The 26,752-nt window shown below is 51.6% G+C and overlaps 1 protein-coding gene across 2 annotated transcripts in view; it reads right to left on the reverse strand.

The window, feature by feature from the left end:
* Positions 1–285: 285 nt before the first annotated feature.
* The window catches only part of FHDC1 (FH2 domain containing 1), a 36,317-nt gene continuing 9,850 nt past the window's right edge, over positions 286–26,752 (reverse strand). For both annotated transcript variants that reach the window (XM_058666747.1, XM_058666748.1), the window contains exons 3-12: positions 21,971–22,032; positions 21,481–21,583; positions 14,962–15,047; positions 14,768–14,868; positions 12,403–12,473; positions 12,191–12,298; positions 10,493–10,563; positions 7,887–8,004; positions 5,113–5,277; positions 286–2,469 (exon numbers count right to left, since the gene is read on the reverse strand). In XM_058666747.1, the coding sequence (XP_058522730.1) occupies positions 466–2,469; positions 5,113–5,277; positions 7,887–8,004; positions 10,493–10,563; positions 12,191–12,298; positions 12,403–12,473; positions 14,768–14,868; positions 14,962–15,047; positions 21,481–21,583; positions 21,971–22,032 (2,889 nt within the window). In that variant the 3' untranslated portion in view covers positions 286–465. The remainder of the gene's footprint in view (positions 2,470–5,112; positions 5,278–7,886; positions 8,005–10,492; positions 10,564–12,190; positions 12,299–12,402; positions 12,474–14,767; positions 14,869–14,961; positions 15,048–21,480; positions 21,584–21,970; positions 22,033–26,752) is intronic.

Raw genomic sequence — 26,752 nt, forward strand, 5'->3', positions numbered from 1 at the left:
GGGCAGGTGGGGACCCTGAAGCCGGAGGCTGCATGGAGATACAGTGAATATCTCCACATTAGGTCTATTTCAGTTTGTGTTTCAGGGAGCCAGTTCGTTCTGCGGTTAGTCAAGTAAAACATTTTATTTGCATGGTATTAAAAAATAAGTTTTTAAGATACATATACATATATATATTTATATATAAAAACTGGCCAGCAAAAAGAATTGCTTGTTAAGAATGTCATCTTACATGTCTGTAAGTCTTTCCTGGGACCCTTGTCTGGGTCCAGCGCTAGGGGTCGGGGTCAGGGCCAGGGCATAGTGGGGCACCAGCCCTTCCCCTGGGCATGCAAATGCCACTGGCGGGCGGCTTTACGACTGCTTCACGTGTAACAAAGGTGTTGGGCCGTTGGTCTGCTTGGGTCCTCATCCCCCCAGCCAGCCCTCACTGCAGGAGTCCCAGGACCCACAAGAGGAGAACCACTACTTCCACAGGGGCTCCAGGATTCTCCCCAGCGTGCTCCCAGTGCTGCCCTTCAGTCTGAAGGAGGCCCTTTCCCCGGCTCCCTTGCCCTTCCCAGGGGCCTCGGCAGAGTCAGGGCCCTTCTTGGCAGGACGCACGCTGCTGGCCCGCTTTAGGGGGCTGCTGTCCTTGGAGGCGTCGTCCTCGGGGGCGCCCTTCACCCTGAGTTGCCGCTGCGACATTGTCCGAGTGAGGCCGGGGACTTTGGACGACCCGGTGGGAGGCTCGGTCCTCGTGGACCTGGACGAGGAGGCCACAGTGCTGCGGGCAAAGCTGGGGACCGGGGCCGGGGGGCGGGGGGCACGCGGAGTCGGGGGCTCGTTGTCCGGGCCCTCCGGGTTGGAGCGGAAGGATTTGTCTTCCTCGGCCTTGGACTTGGCCATATTCCTGAGGGGTTTGGCACTGGGTTTCTTCATGGAGCTCCTGAGCGACGCAGGGGGTTCTTTCCATGGCCGCGCGCTGCTGCTACTGCTGCCCCGCAGTGGCCTCTGCTCCTCGGCACCCCCGGTGGAGGGCCGCCGGGGCGACGTGTCCAAGGAGTCCTTGACCGAACCACCGCGCACCAGCCGCGGGTCGGTGCTGCCGGGCGAGTCTCTAACGGGCACCCGGGCCACCGCCGACGGCTCAGGCCGCTTCGTGCTCGCTACGCCCCTATTCGCCTTGGAAATGGGCACGACCTTGCGCATGGTCTCGCTCTCTGTCGCGTGCAAGGTGCGCACCGGCTTGGCCGCGGCGCCCGGGACCCGCCGTGCGCCCGCAGGCTTGCTGGTGCTAGGGGTTGCCTCTTTCAGGGGGATTCTCTTCGGCGTGACCCCTTCCTTTGCTTTGGAGATGGCTCTGTCCCTCGTAAGGCCACCCTTCGCGCTGGGCTCGTTCTTTACCGAGGCGACAGCAGAGGCCTCTCTGGTGGGGCTGGACGCAGGGTTCGAGGAGGAGAGCTGGCTGTCCGGAGGCGTTTCCCCAACCCCGGAGGACATGGAGCCGCCCCCCACGGCCCCTGCCTCCTCGCGCTGCGCCCCGCTCGGTGGCCGGGAGTCGGTCCCCTCGGAGCAATCAAGGGTCAGGGAGCAGTCGGTGGCGTCTGAGATGTACAGCAGGGGCTCAGGATCCTTGCTCTCAGGGTCGCTGCTCTCCAGGGGCCCCAGGGCTTCGCTGCAGGGCTCGGCAGGCGCTGCCCAGCTGTCCTCCTGTGCTCCGGCATCAAGGGGCTGCGGGCTCCTGGGTGCCCCAGACTCGGGCTCCAAGGGTTTCAAGTCACTTGGGCTGAGCCTGGAGGCGTTCTCCCGGCCCTGGCGACCCTGGAGGTTGAACTGGGCCAGCCCAGTCACCAATTCATGTTCCTTAATGCCCAGAGCCAGGGGCGAGAGGGGAGGGGAGAGAACGGGGCCCATGCCCATGGGTTCACTGTTCCTCTTTCTGAGGATGCTGCCCCCGCTGTGCCGAGTCCCCTGGAGGAGGGCCGGGGCAGGCTCCTCGGGTCTGGGCGCTGGGGGATGGCTCGTCCACCTTGCTGGCGGGCTGGGAGCTTCCTCCTGGTTCTTGGAGACCTCCGCTTTAGGGGTAGAAGTGGAGTTGTGGCGTCTGGGCTCCGCTTGCTCCATCCAGGCCATGGAGGGCCGAGCCTGCCGCGGGCTGCTCCAGGGCAGGCTGTTGAACTTGTTGGCCTCCTCTGAGCCAGCCATGGAACTCTCCAGAAAGGTCAGTAGCTCTCTGTCAGCCGACAGGCCCAGGGAGTGGCGGGAACGGCGGGTGTTGGGGGGCCTGGAGGAGGGGCTGTTGGGCCTGGGGTGCAGGAACGGGGGCAGCTCCTCAGCGCCCTTTTGGGTCAGCAACTCCACGTCGTTTTCGCTGCTGCTGCGGCCGAAGCCCCCGAGGTCCCCGCTGACCCATGATCGCCGTTTCTGTTCCAGATCCTTGAGCCGCTGCTGCTGCCTCAGTTCGTGCAGCTCACGGTCATGGTTGTCCTGGGACAGAGAAGCCCACAGGTGAGTAAGATACAGGGGGCCCAAGTGCAAGTCCAGTGCTAGCTCCCAGAGACCCAGCACGCAACACAAGCCTGGGGAGAATCCGGCCCTGCCTGTACCCAACCGTCCATCCTGTGCCAGGTACTTCTCGTCGGAACCTTGGTCCAGCTTCCGGCTTTCTACCCAAGGTAGTGTCCCAGCAATGTGGGCCAGACTTCCTGCATGCAGGCCATGTCAACTACATGATGACTACTTGCTTTTTCTTTTCTTTTTAAAGATTTGTTTATTGGGGTCAGCATTGTGGCACAGCAAATAAAGCCACTGCCTGTAACACATCCCATGTGAGTGCTGGTTTGAGTCCCAGTTGCTCCACTTCTGATCCAGCTTCCTGCTAATGTGCTTGGGAAGGCAGTGCAGGATAGTCCAAGTGTTTGGGGCCCTGAACTTATGTGGGAGACCCAAGGATGCTACTGACTCCTGGCTCCGGCCACTGCATCCATTTAGGGGGTGAACCAGTGGATGAAAAAAATCTCTATGTGTGTGTCTAACTCTTCCTTTCAAATGAATACATTTTTTTTTTTTGTACAAATTATGTAGTTGAAAGGCAGGGCAGCAGAGAGAGGAAGAGAGATGAGAGAATTAGTGATTGATCTTCCATGTGCTGCTTCAGTTCCCTAAATGCCTTCTCCACCCCCAACAGCCACAGCTGCACCAGGCAGAAGCCAGGAGCAAGGAATTCTATCTGGGTCTCCTAACTGGGTGGCAGGGGCTTGGGCCATCTCCCACAGCCTTCCCAGGTGTGTTAGTGGAAAGTTGGGTCGGAAACAGAGCAGCTGGGACCCACTCAGCACACTGGCATGGGATGCTGGCATGCTGAGTGGCAGGTTAACTTCAGTGCCACACACAGCCACCTCCCAATCCCAAACTTGGCTTCTAAGTATGGAAAAACTGCAAGGACTTCCAGGAAAGCTTTATGCGGGCAACGGCAGAGATAAAAATACTGCAGGTGCTCGAAGAGCCAAGCAAGAAGTGTGCCTCTCTGGCCTGCCGTGGGTGTGATCAGCTCACACCACACATCTGTGTGCGGGGCGCCCGTGCTGCTGGGGGCCCTCACTGCTGCCCTCGGATCGCCGGCCGGTCCTGTGCCTCAGCTTGGGAGGAGGAACAGCTTTGAGAAAATCTCCCTGACAAAACCTCACCGGAACTTTTGCCTTGGCCAACAAAGCACCCTTTCCCTGGCACCTCAACCCATAGTCCTGCTGTGCTCGCCATGGGCACCCCCAACCCTACTCTGGGATCCCACAGTGTGGCAATGGCATCCCAGGCCTTTCTGTAACATGGTGCAGTTCTTGCATGTGACCTGCCCCTACATCCTGCCATGAGATCATCTCTGGACTGCTTACAGTACCTGACGTGATGTAAATGCTATGCACCATAGCCAGGATGCTGTATTGTTTAGGGAATCCACATTTAAAAATGTGTATTTTACCAGTTTTTCCCTCAACACGTTCCAGGTGCACTGTTGCTTGGATCCCTGGGGGAGGGACTCTTGGACCCAGAAGGGTAATGGGTGTGTGTGTGTGTGTGTGTGTGTCCCATAGGTGTGGCACTCACAACCCCAACCTCTGACTGACTCTCTCAGCTTCCTCCAGTGAGGGACTTTCCAAGTTGCTGTGAGGCTCGGACTGGGGACTGGGGCTCTCCCCGCTGCAACTCTGGCCTTGCCTCCAGCAGTGCAGCCCTCATCCTCTCAGCCCTTTGCCTTTGGAGGCACTCTGGGCTGGGGGTGGGCTCAGGGCCCAGGGTTCTCCCAGGCCAGCCGGGCCAAGAGCATCCCACAGGTGTGGCTCCTGGGCTGGCTGAGGGACATGCACAGGCCTCAAGGGGAGCCGGCTTGGCCTGCACCACCCAAGGTTGAGCTCATGGCTTGGCCAGGGGAACATCAATGTGGCCACAAGCCTGAGCCTCCTTCTCTTAGCTGGACAGGGGAAGGAATCATTGTGAATAGCCAAGCAGCTCCAGGCTTGAGGGAAGTGCACAAGCAGCACCCCAGAGCCATGCAGCTGTGGACAGCCCACGAGTCAATCACGGGGCAGCAGAATGACTCACTGCCATTCACTCACTCATCCCCCACCTGAGATAAAAGCACATTAGCAGGTGTTTTGTTGTTCCATGACAGATAAGGGTTTTTGCTTAAGGCCAAACAGCCCCGACTGGCTCGTGGGTAAACTCCTTCACTTGGTGATGAAGGGCTGGCTGAAGCATGACAACCCTAGCTATGGTGGCCCTCCCTGCAGCAGGTCACTCTTGGCCAAGGACACAGCAGTGGCTGCGGGCTTAGGGCCCCATGATGACAAGGCTGTGAGGACCATGTCCTCCAGGGAAGGTGTGAGATTGGCTGCCATGGTAAAGCAACTTTTCCCCACCAGCTGCTTGGGCAAGCATTGGTCCAGCAGCACAGGCTGGGAGGCAGGGACATGCCAGGCTCCCCATGAGGGGACGTCACCTCCAAGCACCCCCCCAAGCCGAGTGCCTAGCCCTTTTGCTGGCTGGGCCAGATGTTCCTGAAGTCCTGGAGATGCTGAACTGCCAGCAGCCAGCAGCGGAAGGCAGAAAAAAACCCGGAGAAGCCCCCAGCCCTACCTGTACGGCTTTGTTGAAGCGGAGGCAGAAATCTCTGAATATCTGAAAGCACTCGTCCAGCTTCATGGTTTCTCTGTCTTCGCAGAAGAAGTCCATGAGGGTATGGGCCTCGGCCTGCAGCTCCTGTCTCCAATGCTCCAGTTCTGTCAGCTTTTCCATGGCAAACTACAGGACACAGAGAGGCACAGGCTGAGGTCAACGGCGGCCTGGGCACTTCTGGGCTCAGGTCAATGCACATAGAGCCTGCGGGCAAATAACCAACCCCAACAACACAACCTCAGGGCCAGCGGGGCAAGTGCCTGCCTGAGACCTGCTAGAGGCACAAGCTTCGCCTTGATACCCCAGGGGAAATCCACAGGCACAAGGCCGATCTGGTTCAGGCAAACTCCTCCTACACCTCTCCTTGCTTCTCAGACAACTGAGTCTTACACCGGCTAAGAGTTTAGAGTAGGGTCCCTATAAATCCTGCTGGACTGAGGATCTGTCAGGATAGCACTGCTGAGAGCAGGGGCACACTTAGCCGTGGATGAGTGCTACCAGGGCCAAAGCCAGGGGCACCTGTCCATGCTTATACCCCGCCAGCACAAACCTCACAGGTTGGTGGACTCTGCTTTAGTGTTTTATCACCCTCTACCCCACACATCAGGAGACTGATGATTGCTTGTGGTTAGAAGTGGCCAGCATGGTGGCTCAGCAGTTTAAGCCACCACTTGTGATGCTGGCATCCCCTATGACCTCTGGTTTGTGTCCCGGCTTTTCCACTTCCAATCCAGCTCCCTGCTAATGGCCTGGGAAAAGCAGCAGAGGATGGCCCAAGAGCCATCTATACCTACACGGGAAACCCAGATGAAGCTCCTGGCTCCTAGTTGCAGCCTGGCTCAGCTGCGGCCATTGTGGCCACTTGGGGAGTGAACCAGCGGATGGAACATCTTTCTAACTCTGCCTTTCAAATAAAATAAAACTTTTTAAAAAGTTGTTATTGTCCATACAAACCCACTCTCTTTTCCTCTTTCTTTCTAACTTTTCTAGGTCAAAGACATCTGTGCAGCACCGACAGGCTCTGGCCCTGTTTCAACAAGCTGGTAGGGACGGAAAAAGGCTTGCTCTCCTTGCCCCCAACAAGTTGACATGCATTTTCAGGGGGATCTGTCACCATGAAGGGTCACTTACAGGGTATCCCAGGGGTGGCTCAGGGTCCCCCTGGCATTCCTGGAGGGTCAAGCGCCCTTTGGCAGCCACAGCCCACGTGTGGGAGGCTGAGTGGCAGCATTCACAAAATTTCCAGCTTCCCAGGAAAACGTTTCATTTGAAGGTAGGTGTGTGCGAAGTATATTACTTCATGAAACTCACAAGTTTGGAAAACCTTCGCAGGGAGAGAGGGATGAGCCCAGGAAGCGGCAAGTGTCCTGGGCTCTGGATGGACACATGTGGTGAGCAACAGCCCAAAGAAAACCCTTAAGGGCTCTCGCCACTTGCGGCCCAGAGTCCCCCTTAAGGACACTTGCCCCAGACCGAACGCTTGTGAGAAGCAGCAGGAAACCAAAACAATTCCAGAAAGCAAATAGCAGAGCAATGTGTGTGCTCACTGCGTGTCTCCCTGCAGGGAGCAGGTATTAGCGAAAGCACAAATTGCTGCCTGTCATTCCTCTCTGAGTAGGTGGGTGGGAGGGACCCTTGGGACCTGGGAAGATGAAATGTTCGGAGCATGAATACGACAACCAACCACACCCAAGGGAGCTGTGATGAGTTTCCCAAGAGCGGGGCCACAAATGGGGGGTTCCCAGGCTGCCCTGGCCAGGTAAAAATGAGCGGGTGAGCAGGGGTGGGGCTCACATTCACCCTCATGGCTCTGGCTTGCCCGTCAGGGGCCACGGGGCCGTGGGCCCAAACATACTTCTCACCCGAAGGGAAGATAACTGAACCAGCTCTGCAAAGCAAGTGTTGCGGTCACCATTCTACTCACAGGCCCACGGCCAGAACTTTGAGGGTGGGGCTGGGGACTCTGTTTGGCCTGATCTGGCCATGTCTTGGGGGAGCTGGTGAGTGTCTTGCTCCCTGAGACCATTTGTGTGCACTTCCGAGGTAGAGGCAGGTGCACCCCCCTTGGATGGAAAGATGGGCACGTACTTAAGGACACATGCATAGCCGAGGCACACGAAGTCACGCAGTGCTGCCTGCGTGTTGGGACGAGAACTCACGCTACTCAGAAGCAGGTGAGTACGTGAGTACAGGGGCGTGAGGGCTCAGGGAGTGAAGACTTCTGTGGGCACAGCCTTGGGGACAGGCTGCTCGTCCCCATTGCCAGGCGCGGCCCTGTCCCTTGGGTGTCGCCTCAGAGAGCCTCCTGGCATCCATCTCACTGGGGACTGGAGGCACGGGCCGCTGCCACCTCTCTCTTGAATGAGGAAGATAAAACAAGGGTGTCAGACTCTGTGATTAGTGAGTCATGGTACACCATCACAGACACATCCACTCTGCTCGGGTTTTGCTGACAGTGATCTTTGGAGTAGCTCCCGACACGCCCCGTGGGGCTGATGGGTCTGGGCTGTCGCGTGGTGGGAACAGAGGGAGGTTCCCTAGTGTCCCCAGACAAAGGCCTTCCCCTGAGATCACAGTCCCCAGCCTCTGCCAAACATGGACACCGAGACACAAAGCTCCCTGTGCCGGTGGTTACTGAACCACCTGTGGGAACCTGCTGGGGCCACTCACTGTCTTGCAAATCCCACCAGCCAGGTGGCCAAGGTCAGCAGGGACAACTGGAGGCACCTACACACCTGAAGGAAGTCTCCCATCTGTTGACAAAGCTCCCTGTCCCGCCGCACGTTGTCTCTGAGCGAGCTGGTCCTGACGAATAGCGAGTGCAGCTCTGCCTCGGTGCTATCCAGAGATAATCTGTGAGGAAGAAAGGGGAGAGTGGGCAGCCGGTACACAGAGGCCAGGCAGCATGCGGGCCAGGCAAACAGGAATGGCCGGGAGGAGGTAGGGGGCTGGCGGCTGCAATTACAGCCGTTGCACGCCCCCATGTTTAGGATTTGTGAGTTCCATTTTTGTTTGCCTAGGAGGTGATTCCTTTCTCAAGATATGCCTGGCTTTCAAAGAGGACAGGCTGCACCCATGTCTAGGCTGGTGAGATCATCAGAGCCCGGGGACTTGTGCCTGCAGAAAGTATGGCAAGGTGTGGGCATTCCACACTGCAGCCTGATTACATTCCCCTGGATGCCGACCCTGGGAGGCGGTGGGCATGGCTAGTGTTCTATGCCACCCACTGAGTGCCTGCCTGCCGCTCAGTCATCCTGGGCATCTGGAGAGAAAACCAGCAGATGGGAGATTCTGTCCTTCTCTGAGAAACAAAACTCGAAATTCAACCAGCACTGCTCTGCCGTCACCACCTGAAAGTCTCAGGACTTTGGGTGACACACGCTTCCCTTAGGGGACCCCACACAAGCAGCAAGGCCCTGAGACACACAGGGTAACTGGGGCTGCCAAGTTGACCTCATGATGCCCACCGCAAGCTGGCCAGGGCAAGCTCTGCCTGTTAGAGAAGTGAAACGCAGCGAACACTTCCGCAAACAATCATGTGGATTTGACAGCAAGGCCTCTGTTATACACAGCAAGTCAAGATTAACAAAACAGGAATGATGGTTTCATCACTCTTGCAGAGTGGGGAGATAAAAATCTAAAAACTCTAGGTGAGATGCATAAATTAGGATGTGTTCATGCTTCCACTGTGGATTCCAAAAATGCTTTCTTTGTGCAGTAAAGTTTTCCACCTCCGGTGATCCCTGGCACCATCTGAGGGCTGCACTGCCCACGCATTCTGCACCTCCCATTTCAACAAACAAACAAACCTTACCAAACAGAGTGCTTCTCAGATAGGATCTGGCTAAACTCCAGATCCAACCCTTCCAGAAACGCCAGTTCACAAACAAACGTCATGGTAACTTCTCTCTCTCCTACATTTCCATACCAGTTGGAGTAAAGACATCCCCTCGTAAACTCCATTCTGTAAGTCACATTCTGCCTCCTAAGCTACCCACCCATCCTCTGCTGGAGGGCCATTTGGCCGGCCGTAAACATGAATTGCATAGGATGGTCCTACTCTAGGAAAAGGCACATAATCTGTGGACAGACTTCACGGCCGATGGCGTAGAGACCCTAGACAGGGCCCTGAGCCTGGCCTCAGTGGTTGACATTGCGTAGCTTCTTGCTGTCCTAGCTGGAGGTAACCTCTCCAATTACGAGTGTGTGCTGCACCGGCTCCCCAGAGCTGACGGCGGGTGGCCCCGTGCCCAGCTGCACTGGGCAGTGCGCCACGGCAGCTAACTGGGAATCAGCCATGGGAGCATGCACAGCTCCATATCAGCACTTGCACTCTGACACCTGGTTATTGAACATTTCCCACAGGGTGTGTGCAGGTTCTGTTATACACTGGGGGATGCAGCACTCCAAACAGCAGACACGGGGAGAACTGTAGCTACATTAAAACCCGTATCTGTATCAGGATCAGAAGCAAATTAGGGTGATGTAATTAGGGCTTTGTGTTTGGTGGGTACTTTCTCTGAAGGAGAGTGACTAATTTAAAGTCAAAGCTCTTGGTATGGTTCCAAGCCCTCTTAGTGCTATAGAGAACAAATGTACCATGGGACACTATAAGGAAGCAGTGATGTATGGGCCTGAATGCCTGACAGACACCGACTCCCCAGGTAATGAGCTGTGTGGTTGGACCTGTGTCTCTCTCCTGGGTGTAGAAGGATTTGAAGTTCTTAATCTGTATTTTTTTAAACACTGATATTTGTTAGAGGATGCAGAAATGTTTAAAAATTAAGACTGATTATTAAAAACATCAAATTCCAGGTGTAGTAATGTGGCACACTAATCCTCTGCCATGGTGTCGACATCCCATATGGGTGCTGGTTTGAGTCCTGACTGCTTCACTTCTGACCCACCTCCCCGTTCATGGCCTGGGAAGGCAGCAGAGGATGGCTCAAGTGCTTGGGATCCTGCACCTATGTGGGAGACCTAGAAGTAGCTCCTGACTCCTGGCTTCAGATCAACTCAGCTCCAGCTGTTGTAGCCATGTGATGAGTGAACCAGCAGATGGAAGATCTTTCTGTCTTTGTAAGTTTGACTTTCAAGTAAAATAAATAAATCTTTTTTTAAAAAGCACTTAAAAAAACAAATTTCAAAGCTACACACACACACACACACACACACACACACACACCCCCACCCTACAAACAGAAGCTCTGCTAAGTTCCACAAGGCAACACTTTCCAGAGCTCCACCTTGAATCCAACATTGGCATGACCCCACCAGTTCTCACAAGAAGGCGGGCTGAGAAGCCGCCGAGCCTTCCACCCTGCCCTCAGTGCTTGCTTACCTAGCAGTCTCCTTGACATGGTGCAGTTTTTCGGAAAACTTGAGAAGAATGGCATCTTTCTTTTGGGCTTCCTGGAACAAAAACAGAAGTTCTTGGTCACAAGAGGGGTAAAACTGGGAGGAAATTGCCTTGTGGGGGCTTTGAAACTGCTCAGCCTCTTCCTCCATTCACATGACCCCCCACAGTGGTCGGAAGATCCAACACAACTCCTCAACCCCCAAGACCCATTTGCCTTTCCGGAGCAATCAGTAGGGGGCGGGACACAACTGCTGTGCCCCTGTACCTGCCCAAGGCGAGCCTAGTGCTGCTGGGAGCTCTCGGTCCTCCCTGTGCTGATCACCACCCGATCCTCCCACCTGAACACCGCCCCTGACCAGGAGCCTGCCTGCCGGCATGTGACCGAGATGTCTTCCGCTGCCAAACTCAGTTTGCTCAGAATGTGCACAAGCTGTGCAGGTGCCTGGATTCCCCACCTGTTCAGAGGGTGGATGAGGGAGGAGGCAGGCAGGAGGGCAGCCGTGGCAGACAGGGAGATGCCCCCGCCGGGCAGGGCCCAGGTTGTGCAGAGCGGCAGGACACCTGGGACAGAAACAGTTCTGGCCACCTACGAGCTGCAAACTGACTTTTCAGTCTACCAGCAAGTCAGTCCTGTGTCTTCAGGATTACACAGCGATGGTGGCAGTGTGTGTCATTTGTGGAGTCAGCATATTCCACACTCCGAGGTGTTCCGAGTGCGATCTGAACCACCTGGTTCGGGGGAAGCTACCACTACCCCTTCATTTGGTGGAAAAAAAAAATGAGGGTCTTTGGCTGGGAGGCACTTGTCTGGGAAGCGCAGGCAACACAAGCCAGTGGAGAGCTTCCTGTGTCACAGGCCAGTGGAGAGCTTCCTGTGTCACAGGCCAGTGGAGAGCTTCCTGTGTCACAGGCCAGCGGAGAGCTTCCTGTGTCACAGGCAGGCGGCATGGCCTCCTCCTCAGGTTAAAGCTCCTGCGTGTGTCACCAGTGTTCCCCAAGGCAAGCTGATGGAGAGGCCAATGAGCATGAGCAGAGAAGGCCATTTGGCAAAACAAACAAAAGCTCCCAGCTCCCTTTCCACTTTGTGCCTGCCCGTAGTGATGTCATAGACCTGGCTGAAAATAAGCAAGCGCGAGACAGGCGCGACTGCAGATCTGCGCCGGTATCCAGGCCCTGCGACAGCAGGGTGTCTTCCTGCTCAAGGTGGCTCTCAGCTCCAACCAATCCCCCATCAGGAATGCTGCTCGTGCCCAGTCTTCTTCTCTCCTTCCCCCTTCACCTTAGGATGACAGCCAGCATCCACGCACGGAGAGGCAGCCCTACTTTTAGCTCTTTCTCTGCTCCAACACAGTGTCTTACTTTTCTAACAACAAAAATGCCTGCCCGTGGTAAGGTGCAGCACGCGCACTTCTGCCAGCTCCTGGCTGCTTCAACGTGGAAGCCATGCCCCAGTCTGTGCCCTCTTTCTGCCTGCTGTGTCACTGGTTTCCCTGGCATCTGCACCTCTCCCCCCTACCTCCCTCCAGCCCTCCAAGGTGTGGCGCCACACAGGCACCTGCAGACAGGGCATTCTCAGAACTTGCCAGGTCCTTTCTCTGCGTGATGCCTCGGGGGGAGGGGAGGAAATGATACCGTTTGTGGGAGGGGTTCCTACATGTTCTCTCTCTGTGTTCCACGTACCTGAGCAACAAAGTGCAAGAGGTTCATGCCAGGTTTGTTTGCCTTGGTGTCTGCCAATTTGAGCAACGATGACAGCTTGAATCCCACTGCATTGCCAGCATATCCTCCCTAGAGGAGACACAGAAAAGAGAAGACACACATGTGAGCGTCTGTGCATCTTTTGGACAAAGCTGAACATGCAGCCTTTTAACTGTGTGAGAAGCTGTGCTTACTGCGTTCATGATGTTCCCGGCCTGGAGCACCAAGTGCAGGATGGAGTGTAGCTCCTCACACGACATCAGCTCTGCGGGAAACAAGCACACAGGGCACCTCAATGACGCCTTTAGCCGCACAGGGACAGGAGACAGGGACCCCAGCCACGTCCCAGTATCTCCAAAGCAAGCTCTGACTATACACTGTACATGAAGACTGGCAAAAGAACAAACAGAAGCTGCCCGTTCGGGCGTGTTAAGAGGGAACCTCCAAGAGCTCACGGACATGCACGAAAAGATAAGCTGATCTGGCTGCAAGAGCTTAGAGAACCATGCATATGAGGAATGTTTAAAAAGTTCATGGGGAATGCATGTACATGGATTTAACAAATGCACCACAATAAACACATTTTAATTCTAGTTTTCCACAAACGTTTCATAGTACTCTCATACCTAACACATCATTTTGCACTGGAAATCACTATCAGAATGAATACATAGATAGATAGATAGATAGATAGATATTAGAGAGAAGAGGGAAGGGGGGAGACATGGGACGAGGAGAGAGGAAGAGAGAGAACAGTCAATTGTCACAAAATTGTTCAACAACAAAAATTTCCAACTAGTGAGACATACAAAAGGCCACTGAGAAGCGGTATGCTGTTCTAATACTTTAATTTTTTTATGTGTACTAGCCTTTGGGATGTACTGATGGGATATGAAAACCAACAGCAAACAACGTTGGACTTAGCCAATGAGTTTTTCAAAGATTAAAAAAAATAAACATCGTGGGATGACATGCAAATGACTTGCAAAGAACAAGCCTTCAGGCCCAGGCACCAGGAGAACCTTTCCATTTTATTCAAAGCTATGCATTTCATTTGGATAGGCTGAAGAATTCACAAGGGCACTTATACACTGGTAAAGTAGGTTTTTTTTTTTTTTTAATTAAAGGCTGTTGTACATCTATGTAAAGAAGGAAATTTTTAAATCTAAAAAATATTTGAAATGCTGAAAGAAAAAAATTAATCATTAAAATTACAGTATATACAAGTGAATACGTTTCATTAAATTACACTTGGACCACTGCCTACCTTCTGTTATCTAAGCAGGCCAGTTTGGGAAGGGTAAGACAGATATGTAATGTTTCTACCGGGCCTACAAATTTGCATTGCATTGCTCAGTATGAAAATGTACCTCTCCTTCTCTGCTTGAACCTAAAGAAGTGTGCCTATGGGGTTGCCACAGTATACTCTTGGTTTGGAGAAAATGTTAACAGGCCTCTGTGTCACAAGAAAGAAAATTTCTTTTTCCTTCTGAATTTCTTCTCAACAAAGAGGAAAATATGGTGGGTCAAAGAGAGAAATTTTATCTCAACGTGGGACAGCGCAACTCATGGAGAAAACCACCTAGGGATGAATGGACCCGTGACAGTAAGCGGGATTCCCAGAAAGCAGCTGAGAAAAAAGCCAGCTGGCACCAAAATGCCAGGGCCGGCGAGGTGTGAGAACGGGCCTGGGAGAGGAGGAGGAAGCAGCCGCCCGCCCCTGCCAGGGTCCCACACACTGAAGCCAAGACTCCCCTCCACACGGACCGAGTGTCCAAGCTGGCAGGGAATCGCTGAAGAAGCTGTTCAAAGACACACAGCCTGCCAGCGGGCAGAGTCGGGAGTAGTGAGAGAAGACATCACCCAACAGAAAGGTCAGGAACCCTGGTGGAAGAGTCTGGAAAGAAGGTCTGCCTCCAGCTATCAGGGTTCCAGCCTCCAACACAGACCACAGCAGGGAGGACAGACACAGCGAGCCCGGGAGCCAGGCCTGGTGTTCTGCACACAACACACACACACAAAGACACAGCCACACACAGACACAGACAGACTCACAAACACACACATAAACACAGTCATGTAGACACTACACATCCACAGACATATTCAAAGACACACAAAGACCCACACCACTCCAGACACTACATACCTATACAACAGACACACACACACAGCCACACAGACATTGCACTGCATGTATGACACATGCAAAGACACAGACACTACACACACACACATTTACAGAGACAGACACACATACACACAGACAGTACCCATACACAAACAGAGAGCTAACCTAGCAGAGGTATACAGAGAGCTAAAACCGGCCAGCTTTATCCCAAAGCCTGAGTGAGGGCCAAGAAACTTTATTTCATGGAAGAATAAAAAAAAGTAATACTACAGGGGAAAAAAAAAATCAAAACTTCAGGCCATTTCTGGTAACATCTCATTTCCCTTTCAGGGTACATCAGAAACGGGACTTCTAACTTCATTTGAATCTAACAAATAAAATGTAACTGAAACCAATTAAAAAACGATAAGAAGATGGTGTTTACTGACCTTTCGTAGCAGTTTTTAAAATTGTGATGTCTGTGTAGAGAGAAGAGCAAGAAGGCAAAAACTCCTTCTTCAGCACCATGGCTTCAATTCGGAGTGAATAGCTGAAAGGGTAAGAATAAAAGCCAGAATGCAATGCTGTTTATTTAAAAGAATCCCACCCCGCGCAGAATAATGGCCAGCAGCTTTGTCCTTACTTTGGCACCTGAATTAAATGGTACAGGAAGGAGTCGGCCAGGGACAGCTTGGACACATCATCACTGAAGTCCTTTAACTTCTTCACCTGCAAGACAAACGGGAAAGGGAGCAGAGAAAACAAAATCACAATTAACATTTAAGCTGTCTAATGTCTTCTTAGAATTCTAAAAAAAATAGGACTTTCAGCCTGAAATTTAGCTAGTGCTGAATAAAAGCATAGTCCGAAGAAGAAATGGGGAAAAAAAAAAATCATTCGAGGCCAGTGCTGTGGCATGGCGCGTTAAGCTGACATCTGCAGTACTGGCATCCCAAAACCGGAGCACTGGTTGGAGCTCAGGCTAAAGCAGTGTGAGATGGCCCAAGTGCCTGGGCCCCTGCACTCACGCAGGGAATGACAGGGACCTTTGGGCTTCCGGTGTGGGCCTGGATCAGCCCTGGCTGAACCTCTTAGGGGATGAACCAGCAGACAGAGGACCTCTCTGTCTCTTCCCCATTCTCTCGGTCACTCTGTCTTTCAAGGAAATAAAATAAAGCTTTAAAAAAAAATCACAAAAGAATTATCTACTACTTCTTTTAAAGGAAAAAATGTGAATTTGAAGGAAGGGAGCTCATGTTATTTATATATGCTAACTCATAGATATGAGGCTATTTCAAAAAGTTCATGAAAATGGAATTACAAGGTAAGTTTACTTTTTGTATAAAAATTTTTGAAATCTGTGTATATTAGGGATCTTCAAAATGTTCATAAAAATGCTTCTAAGAAAAAACTGCACAGAGTTAAACTTTTTTTTTTTTACACTTAGATCATCTGAACACTAAAAAAAGCATGTATCGGGCCTGCACGATGGCTCAGTAGCTAAATTCTTGCCTTGTAAGCGCTGGGATCCCATTTGGGCACAGGTTTGTGTCCCAGCTATTTCCACTGCTTGTGGCCTGGGAAAGCAGTCGAGGACGGCCTAAAGCCTTGGGACCTTGCACCTGCGTGAGAGACCCAGAAGAAGCTCCTGGCTCCTGACTTCAGATTAGTTCAGTTCCAGCCACTGCGGTCACTTGGGGAGTGAACCAGCAGACGGAAGATCTTTCTCTTTGTCTCTCCTTCTCTAAGTCTGCCTTTCTAAAAACATTAATATATATTTAAAAAAAATAGTGTGTATCCTCCTTGACATTTTAAAAAAATATTTATAGGAGAGGCAGAGATAACAGAGCAAGCTCTCCCCCACTGGATCAGCCCAGTCCCTCTATCCCTACAAAAACCAGGCTGAGCCAGGCAGACGCAGGAGTGGGGAGCCCAAGTCGGGTCTCCCAGGCAGGTGACAGGGAATGAACCAGAGCCATCACTGCTGCCTCCCAGGGTATGCGCCATCAGAAACTGGCTCTCCAAGCCAGCCATTCTGACGCAGCTCTTAACAGCTAGGTCAAACAGATGGTGCTAACATTACTTTTTACTTCCATTTTTCCATGAGCATTTTTTGAAAGGCAGAGAGAGAAAAAGGAGAGCCTGAGGTCTTTTGCTCTGTTTCATTCTCCAAATGGCCACGATGGCTAGGGCTGGTCTAGGTCAAAGCCAGGAGCCCAGAATCCCAGCCTGGTCTCCCACGGGTGGGCCATCACCTGCTGTCTCCGAGCTGCAGCAGCAGGGAGCTGGGCCGGACGTGGAGCAGCCCGGACTCAAACCAGCACTGTCTCAGGCAGAGCTTAAGTTGCTGTACCACAATACAGCCCTTACCACGCACTTTTTAAAGTGCCTTTGATAGTTTGCTGCTCATTTTTTTTTTCCAACAGCTACAATGAACTTGTATTGTGCTTGTAAAAAAAAAAAAATTAAACCATGCTAACACTCTTCAATTACAGTGAAGAAAAACATGAAAAGTTTAACTCTAGGTCTAGAGCTGGTGAGTCAGGGTGGAGGCAGAGAAAGTTCTGGAATGTGATCAGAGGGCAAACTGGGTTAATCCACCAGCAAAGCCACTTCTGAGGCCGCTGTGTATTAATAGTCTTCCAACAAACACTTCATGGTAAGTAGTACCTGAATACCCTTAGTGACACACATAGGCTAGCTTTATAGGCAACTGTCACGACTCAGTATTTACTGCTTGTTATTACTCCTGATGAAACTCACTGTTTTCCACACCTGGATTCTTATTAACAACATGATTTCAAGTCCCTTGAAAAATAGGTACTCACAGTTCAAACACATAAATAAAGAATATTGTCAAGAGCTATAGATTGAAAATACCTATTTCTATTTGATATTTTTTTTAAAAAAAGGGAGTACAAATTATATGCTGGAATTAAACCTATTTCTTAAGACAAAGAAGGCTACTTTTTAGGGCATTTCCCCTACATTTACAGCCTGTAAAGAAACCAACCATGACTGGTCCCGTTCGATCTAAAGGCATGTGACACTTTGGTTTTGGCATCTTGCATTCGATGCTAAGAAATTCAGGTGGGCATTCCTGTTCCCTTCTGGAGGGGGCGGGGGATAATGCCTTACACCCTAAGGGCTGAACATCTCCCCGGGAGCCGCAGCCTGTGCCAAGCTGCTCAAAGGGACAGCACCTGCTCAGCGGGGCAGTGCTGGGGAGCGGCCCCGCCAAGGCAGCCTGGTGCCTGCTTCTCTGAGACATGCACCGGGTCACAGCCAGGCAGGGATAAACCTTCTTCACTTGTGTAAGGGCCTGGAGATGTTTATAAATTTCAAGAGAACAGTGATGAAAGACAGTATTTAATGTAAATGCTGTATACACGGTTCTTCGTTCTGCTTCAAAATGAGAGTTATGTTCATTAAGAGGGATTACTGGACCTTCCCAGTGATGGGGAAGTAAAAAGCAGAGGTGTAGGAACCCTGTAATTACTATGCATCCTCATCATTACCAAAAAGCGTTTATTAAACCTCATTAGGCATAATTTTCCTTATGACGGGGCTGTGGCAGCTTTCCATCCCTGATAGCAAGAGCACGCCCTCCGGTCCCAGGGGTGGGGCTCCTTTAAGCCTCCCAGGGCCTTGAGACAGCAGCACTCCCCACCCACCACAGCCCTCAAGAAGGGAGCCCCCAGGGCTTCCCCTCCCTGTGCAGCCAAGAGAGAAGGCAGGGTGCCTTAGCAGCACCCTCTGCTTCCAGAGGGATCTCCAAACCCCCTCCCAGTGGGCCCACACAGGAGCAAGGGTTCAGGGGCCTGGGCAGCGGCCCCCCGGCCCCTCCCTCCGCTGTCACACGCCAGCACTGGGAACACCGGTCCCAGGATTTCGTTTCTGGGCCCCCTTCTTCTTGCTCAGGAAGTGTTAAGCACCCTTCAAAGCAAAGATAAACCAGCAGGCCAGATAAAGAGTTTGGGCGCACGTAAATGGGCCAAACTTGGCCTTGGCAGGTCGGTTGGCTTGTCAGTGGAGGAGGCAGGAGGAAAAAGGGCACTGTTGTGCGTGTGGTTTCCAGCGCATTGTTAAGATTAGAGGATTGCCTGGGCAACACTTCCCCAGCCCAGTGCTTGGTGACACAGAGGTGATGAAAAGCCGGGCAGGCGGGCACTCTGTCAGCAGAGTTTTGACAACCTTTGCCCTTCCTGCCTCCAGGGAGGTAGTGGGAGGGGAGCAGAGAGGCCTGCTCCAGTGACAGGGAATTCAGAGTTCACGTCCACCTCCCTATGTCCCCTGGGTCACCGAGTGTGACACTGGACAAGTAGACAGGTTACATCTAACCTGTACTGGCCTCATTTGCTTATCTGTAAAATGAGCAATGTTTTATAATGCCTTTGCAAAGGTTAGATGAGAAAACAAAAGCATACACACGCACACACAAGTTATCCCTACCACTTGCTGACGCTTATAGGAACCCAGCACTGGGCTGGGTGCTTTACACACCTGATCTCATCTCACGGCACTCCTGGGGACACCTGACACGTCTAGGCCCTTCTCATCAGCGGTGGCACAGCGCCTTACACCACGGGCTGGGTCACACCCCCTTATGCATTTTTCCAATAAATTTCTGTCACATTTTGAAGTCTCTCTTCCCTGGCCCCAGCCTCCAACCCTCTATCAGGAACCCTCAGGATTCCAGGACCCTAGGTGCCACCCAGAAGTGCTGGCCAAGCCTGGGTGGCCTCGTGGCAGGTGTTCTGTGGAAGCCGAGGCTTCCACAGGGCCCCCTGGGTCAGCACAGACGCAGGGCATGTTAGGGAGCGGTGCCCCAAGGACCATCAGGGTGTTCCTGCTGCAGAAAGCTCCCAGCAGAAGCGAGAGGGTGTGGTGAGGTGGTAAAGTCAACAGGGAGGAGTGTGACCCAGCTTGTCAGGCACGCAGGCTGGGGGTGAGCCCGCAGCAGGAGCAGGGCTTGGCACAGTGGCCACCCCAGCATCCCTGCAGAACACTGCTGGGGCTGACCCAGTTTGTGAGGCACTCAGGCTGGGGGTGAGCTCACAGCAGCAGCAGAGCCTGGTGCAATGACCACCCTGGCATCCTGCGCCAGGATGCTGCTGTGGCTGAGGCTGACTCTGGGGACCAGGGCAGGGTACCCGAATGGGTTGTCATCATTTTGTCGCTATGTTCTTCCTGCTGAGTACTACCCTACACATAATGAAAACAAAAGATTTCTCTAACACATGAGCTCTCTGAACCCCTCTCTGCATTTTCTAATCCCTTGACTCTTGAAAAGATGACATTCACCCTCCCACCTCCTTGAGGCACAAGGCTGGCGGCCTCCCTCTTGCCTCCTCACTCACTAAGCCAGGAGCTGAGAGCTTTTCTGGGAGGAAAGCCTTGTGATCAGTGGCGACTGGGTGCGCCAGGAACAGTCTTGACAGCAAGTGACTCTTTCAAAAAATGCAAATGAATGACACCCTAAGCCTCCCCATGCAGGGTTCTAGAACTCCCATTCTTAACATAAGGGAGTAAGAGCTGTTCAGTAGGGAGGCTCAGGCATAAATTAGCAGTGAAAGCACCTTTCCTTTAAGACTTTAAGACCCGTTACCGCCATTAGGAGATGCCACTAATTAACCTGGGCTTAGTCAAATTACACATAATGTGCAAACGGAAAAGCCCAGGTGGACAGGCAGCCTCAGGTTCACAGGTACGCCTGGGTGTAGCCAGGGTCTGGTCACCCAGTAACATCCCAATTCGGCATTGTGAATTTCACATCAATCAACCTAACAGAAAAAGCACAGTCCTTGTTTGTTATTCACGCCACTTAAGTTCTCGAAGTTACGTCTGAAAGCAGAGTGGAGAGGGATGAGGGGAAGAGCCGGTCAGATACATAAAAAGGACCACTAACACGGAAAATCACCCTGATCTTCATCTTACTCCAGACTCTCTAATGAGGGGTCATTAACACGTTTGTGGGAAATGTCTGTGAAGGAAGAAAACTTGCACAAATATCAAAACATTTTTGCACCAAAACAAATTTGCCTTCTAATTCCCTTTTCCATGAACTTGTTGGAGTGTCTTACTTACAAAGCTTAAAAAAACAAACAAAAAACTAAGACTATATTAATTAAATAATTACAAGAACATGTAATTTTTTAGCAAACTTTTCTGAAGAAATTTTTCTTTAGAAATCAATAATGTCGGGCCCGGCGGCGTGGCCTAGCGGCTAAAGTCCTCGCCTTGAAAGCCCCAGGATCCCATATGGGCGCTGGTTCTAATCCCGGCAGCTCCACTTCCCATCCAGCTCCCTGCTTGTGGCCTGGGAAAGCAGTTGAGGACGGCCCAATGCATTGGGACCCTGCACCCGCGTGGGAGACCTGGAAGAGGTTCCTGGTTCCCGGCATTGGATTGGCGCGCACAGGCCGTTGCGGCTCACTTGGGGAGTGAATCATCGGATGGAAGATCTTCCTCTCTGTCTCTCCTCCTCTCTGTATATCTGACTGTAATAAAATAAATAAATCTTTTTTAAAAAAAGAAATCAATAATGTCACTGTGTTGGATATATTTTTGCTTTTTTTTCTTATCAAGCTCATAACCATTCAACAACTCAGTTAATTCGATGCAAACAAAACACATTAAGGAACTGTATTGCTGTCACAGCAGTTTCTCCCTTTTCACTTAATTATGTGGACAACATCCATCCTAAGTTTACCTAGCCCTCCAAATGTTTAAAGTATCTTTACCCAGAAATGGTTCTCTTTCTCTTTTTGTATAAAAGCACATGCATTATATAAAACTCCTCAGATCATCAGAGGCAAAGTTCATCCCCGGCTGGTGGAAAGGAAAGTTGACATTGACTGTACTCCGGTGTGCCAGGCACCAGGATGGAAGCACAGCCGGGAGTTAGTCATCCTACCCGGGCTGGGAGTGAGGCCATTACCCTAGTTCACAGCCATAAAGAGCCATGCCCGGGTTCTGAGTGCAGCCTGCACGTTCACCCGGAAGGCCGGGCACGTGTCTCTCTCATGGAGTAAAGCTCCGGTCCCTTGGCCCATCCCTCCCTCCCGCACGCAGGGGCTCCGGGCTCCGTGACCTCCTGGGAATACCAAGAAGCCTCGGTCAGCACTCCCTTCCTCTGATACGCACGCACCACATGCCTTACCTCTTCCGGCTCGGGCAGGAGCTTAAGGAACTCTCTCAGTGTCTCCGAGCCGTAATGCTCCGTCTTGCCTCGGTGGATATCTTCCGCGATGGACGGCGGAGACCTCGGGGAGAGGACGAATCCCGTCAAGTTCTGCGTTTTGCCAAAGAGCCCCAGGCCCGTGGGAAGGAGAACTTCTCCTACCCTCCTTCCTGTTTGCCTGTGCTTCCCAAGCTGATGGGTATTTGGTGTCAATGTTGCAAACAGGTCCGCGTGAAGGAAGTGGGGCAATCATACCCCACTACTCAGGGGTCCCTCCCCGCCTGCCCCCACTGCCTGTCTTGGAGCATCCCAGAAAGGCTGAGGGCCACAGCAACCACCGCAGAGCACTGGCAGCACTGAGCACGGACTGTACTCCTGTTAGCACTGGGATGTCAGCTTTGTCCTGCCCGCTGATAGCGTGAGGATGACTAAGGTTTCAAATGTGTAAAAAAAAAAAAAAAAAACTTACTTCTTAAACTGCTTAAGAAATATTCCAATGTTCATGCTCCGCTTTGAATCCAAGAGGGTAATCTGGGGAAGAAAAAAACACATAAAAATAGTTCAACAGTGAGAGGAGTTGGAGGTGAGAAGAGAGTTAAACCCTATCAGAGTACAACACTGATTTATAAGACAATTCCTGATGTCAATCTAGTGGCAGAAATAGCTGAGACAATTTAGGATTATTACGATATGATCATCTCCCCAAACTTTATGCAATGATATAGCTCTTCAACCATATAAGGATATATGTACCTACTTCAGTGTTATATAACTTTTTAAAAAAAGATTTATTTATTTTTATTACAAAGTCAGATATACAGAGAGGAGAGACAGAGAGGAAGATCTTCTGTCTGATGATTCACTCCCCAAGTGAGTGCAATGGCCGGTGCGAAGCCAGGAACCAGGAACTTCCTCCAGGTTTCCCATGCGGGTGCAGGATCCCAAAGCTTTGGGTCCTCGACTGCTTTTCCAGGCCACAAGCAGGGAGTTGGATGGGAAGTGGAGCTGCCGGGATTAGAACTAGCACCCATATGGGATCCCAGGATGTTCAAGGCGAGGACTTTAGCCACTAGACCACGCCGCTAGGCCCAGTGTTATACAACTTTTTAAAAAGTTTTACTTATCTGCTTATTTGAAAGGCAGAGTCACAGAGAAAAAGGAAAGAAGAGAGATCTTCCATCTACTTGGTTTACTGTCCAGATGCCCGCAACAGCCAGGGCTGGGCCAGGCTGAGCCCAGGAGCCGAGAGCTGCACCCGTGGGTGCCTGGGAATGCTCTGGTGCTGCCTCCCGGGATGCGGGGAGCTGTAACTCCACCAGATGTGGGCGTCCTAAGTACGCCGCAGTACCCACTTCTAACTTTTTAAAAAAATTGTTTAGCAATTTCTTCTGGGAGTTCTAAGACCCACACACTCCTCAAAAGTGTCAATTTAAATATAGAAGTGTTAGCATAGCAAGAATCATAGGGGCAGGCACTCACAAAGTGAAAAATTCTACTGAAGACACTGCAGTTGGAGCTCTGACCCTGATTAACAGAGGATGAACGCTTTCAAAACCATCAGCGAAGCCTCAATTGTTCTTAAAAGACAGATTCTACTTAAAAAAAAAAAAAAAAGGCTTAGGCTGTGTGTCCACTAGCCTTTCCGGGAGGAGGTATTTAGAGTTCCTATACATTCCTGAGCCATGCACAAGTCCTCCAAGTCTAAGACACAAAAATATTTTTTTCTGTATCTTGACATCTTGGGGATGAGAATATGTCTCGAATAAGAAGCATCTCTTGACTTGATGAAATATGGTGTAGCTATAGTAAAATACCACGGGAATCCAAGTGTTGCCTTTAACCTCCAAAATGAACACTCTGGGAGACTAGAAATCAGAATTTCTTCCTATTACAGTTCTTCTGTTCGATAGAGAAGCTATTCCTGTCTTTGGAAGTAAACACTCAGGAGGTATAGAGGAAAGAGAGCCTGCCAATGGCTGGGATCTTTTTTTCCTTCCCATTTGTTCTCGGCAGAGGGAGACTAGTTAGAACAGCAGTGTTGTCCTAACACCCTTCCCCTCCAGACGTATGGATTCACTGTGAGCAGAAGAGAGTCCAGTTTCAGACTGAATCCCTGGTTGCCTATATTGAACTGATATCGAACAATCACGTTAATTTACTAACCCCACACAATCACGTGCCAGCCATAAAATAAGCTTCCAAGATAATAGGGCAAACTCCTTGTAGGGGTTCTCCCAGTTGAAGTTTGGTGTGAAGAAGGGAGAGGGTGAGAATTAAAACCTGTTCAACGTAATGCTCTTTATAAGCAGGAATGGTCATACCAAAAAAGAATTTCAGTGTATTGACACAAACCAATGTGTTTATTCCACCTCATAAATTAGAATGCTGCCAAGTCAGAACGTTCTGTATACTGGGGGAGCTATTAAAGCTTCCTCGGAACTTCACTGTGTACCTAGGCTAGCAAGCTGGGGAAATAAATTGTTTTATATCCCTCCTCACTACATTGCAGCCTGCTGCTCTATTTAACCCTTGGCTGCAAAATCCTCCCAATTCCTGCACGCTTCCAACTCCAGCCTCATCCCGGTTCCCTCTCAGCTCTCTGGGACTTCACACACTTGGCTGAGATCCACAGCTCTTGTTCCTGGCAAAGTGATTCTTATTATCCCTCTCTGACAGATAAGGATGCAGGGCCTCAGAGATGTCATTCTACTATTTCCCCAAAGCAGCGGGAGTGCTGGCCAGGGCCCCTCTGCTTCCTTCCCACCCTGCTTCCTGTGTGTTTAAGGATGGGTAGGAGAAGTGGGAAAGGACTCCACCCTCCATCCCAGCAGCAGGGACTGCACCTTGAGCAGTTTCCCCAGAAACGCTGGTGCATTTGTCAAGAGCCTTCCACGGTGCCTGGCCAGGTTCCCCTGGAAGGGTCCCCGGGATGGATCTGTGGGGTGACCGTGATAAGCACACAGGCAGAGGTGTGACAGCTGCAAAAGCCACAGCCCTGGTCCCTGCTTGCCTGTGGCAAGCAGTTGTCACTGTGGCTCGAGCTGTTGCACACCCTGGGGTGCTCTCAGGAAGGACCTGGGCTGGCCCTAAGTCCGCACCGGGAACAAAGCTACTGCCTGGTAGATGTCTTCTGCCTTTCTAGGACTGCACTCTGGCAAACTGGCTGGGCACACACAGAGTTCCTCTACAACAGAGCAGGGAGACAGGAGTGTGTGTGACCAAGTTCTGCACATGTCGTTGAGCTTATCTCCCTTCCTAAATGGCAGCAGTCTCAAAGAGGGGCCATTCACTGCTGAGTCTCTGCGGGAATGGAGTGGAATCTGCACACGGGATCCCCAGGAGATCTGCCGGCTGTGTAAGCTGAGAAGTCAGAGGGCACAAATGGTCCAGAGAACTGAGCTGCCTGACCAGTGCTTGAGCTAGCTGCCCCTCCTCCCCTTCCCAGCAGCTCCAGGTCGCTGGCTATCACCCATCAGGCCACGCGGGCAGGACTGGCCCTTGAAGTCAGTGCCTGCAGCAGACACGGTCCGGAGCTTGCTGGCTCTTCTCTGCTCACAGGGCTATGGCCAAAGCAGAAACGGACAGCGATGGAAGGCAAGGATTTCCCACTAGGATGTGAGAGGCCCTGGCTACAAGCCTCCCCATGCATGGCCTGCGTTTTGACCCCACACTGCAGGGCTATGCTACTCAGGAGGGGCTAGTGATCAGCTCTGCCACTGCTCCTGCTACAAGCTCCAAATAAGTCCTCCTAGTTCCTCCTCTTATGACTCGGGTCCTAGCATCCACCTGCCTCCCAATCCTTCAAAGGAAGAAGAAACTTCTCTTTTAGTCATGGAAAAACACAAATGACTTTTACCATTGCCTATTTCAAATAAGAGTATTTGAAAGCTCTGGTTCTGAATTAAGAGCATGTTCCAAAGTTCTAGAGCCCTCTGTGATGGGAACAGAAGCTGAGAAAGCCTGACCAGTATCTGAGTCAAAGTGTGGGGCAAGACGACTTCCCAAACAAAACCAGTCTTCCTCCCCCTCGCCACTAACTCATTCCCTAATCAGTATCTTAGCGACTTCCTTTATGGCCGACGTAATAGTGCTATAGATGTCGTTGTGAGTGACTTCAAGGATTCCTCAACATCCGTGCTTTCTTTGTAAATGCCAATTTTGATGTTGGTCTCCATGAGATCGTTCCATTTGTTCGTTTGTTCTCCTAGCTGGGTTCAGTTCTGTCCAGTTTCGTTGCTTTTGATTTGCTCCAGAGGGCACTGTGTGGCTGATAGAGCCTACCCTTTAAGAGCCGGCCAAGAAGGTGGTGGCCAGTGAAGCCACCACCTGTCATACCAGCATCCCATACCAGCACTGCTGTGTGTTTCGACTGCTCCACTTCTGATCTGGCTCCCTGTGGGTGGCTTGGGAAGGCATCAGAGGGTGGACCGGGTGCCCCTGCACCCACATAGGAGACTTGGAAATAGCTCATGGCTTTGGGGTGGCTCAGTTCTGGTCGTTGAGGCCATTTGGTCAGAAGATGGTAAATCATTGTCTCTAACACTGCCTTTCAAATACATAAATAAGTCTCTTTTGAAAGAAACAGCTGATTAGATCCTGGTGGGGTGCCCACACAGACTAACACAAGCAGGAGCCGCAGCAATTCTCGGGAGGAGATCTGAAAGCCAGCTCTGAAAAAGAGCGGAGTGTGAGCTGAATCTCGCCAGGATTCTGCCTGGTGGATCTTTGTTACCTCTAATTATTACAGTCCCAGGGCTGGCATTGTGATGGAGCATGTGTTAAGCCACGGTACACGATGCTGCCATCCCACCCAGGAGTACCTGGGCAGGTCCCCGTTGTTGCACATCTGCCCGAGCTCCCAGCTAACAGGCCTGTGACGGCAGCAGAACAGCCCATATGCTTATGCCCTGCACGCATACGGATGGAGCTCCAACCTCCTGGCTTTGATCCGGACCAGCTCCAGCCACGATGGCAGTTTGGGGTGTGGCCAGTGGATGGAAGCTCACTCTCTCTCCATCTCTCCCTTTCTTTTACATTGTCTTTAAATAAATAAATAAATCTAGATTTTAAAAGTGACTATTGTTCTCCCATCACACCTGCGGTCTTCCTAGGCAACAAGGAATCAAACATCTAGTGAGATTTCATCACCTCTTCCTCCCTACTAAATGCTCTAATCCAGAGTGTCAGAGTTACATTCTGACTTGAGGCACTCTCACACTCAAGCCCTTCCTGGGGAACTTGACAGCACTCA

The sequence above is a fragment of the Ochotona princeps genome, chromosome 7, assembly GCF_030435755.1.
Source record: "Ochotona princeps isolate mOchPri1 chromosome 7, mOchPri1.hap1, whole genome shotgun sequence".
Lineage (NCBI taxonomy): Eukaryota > Metazoa > Chordata > Mammalia > Lagomorpha > Ochotonidae > Ochotona > Ochotona princeps.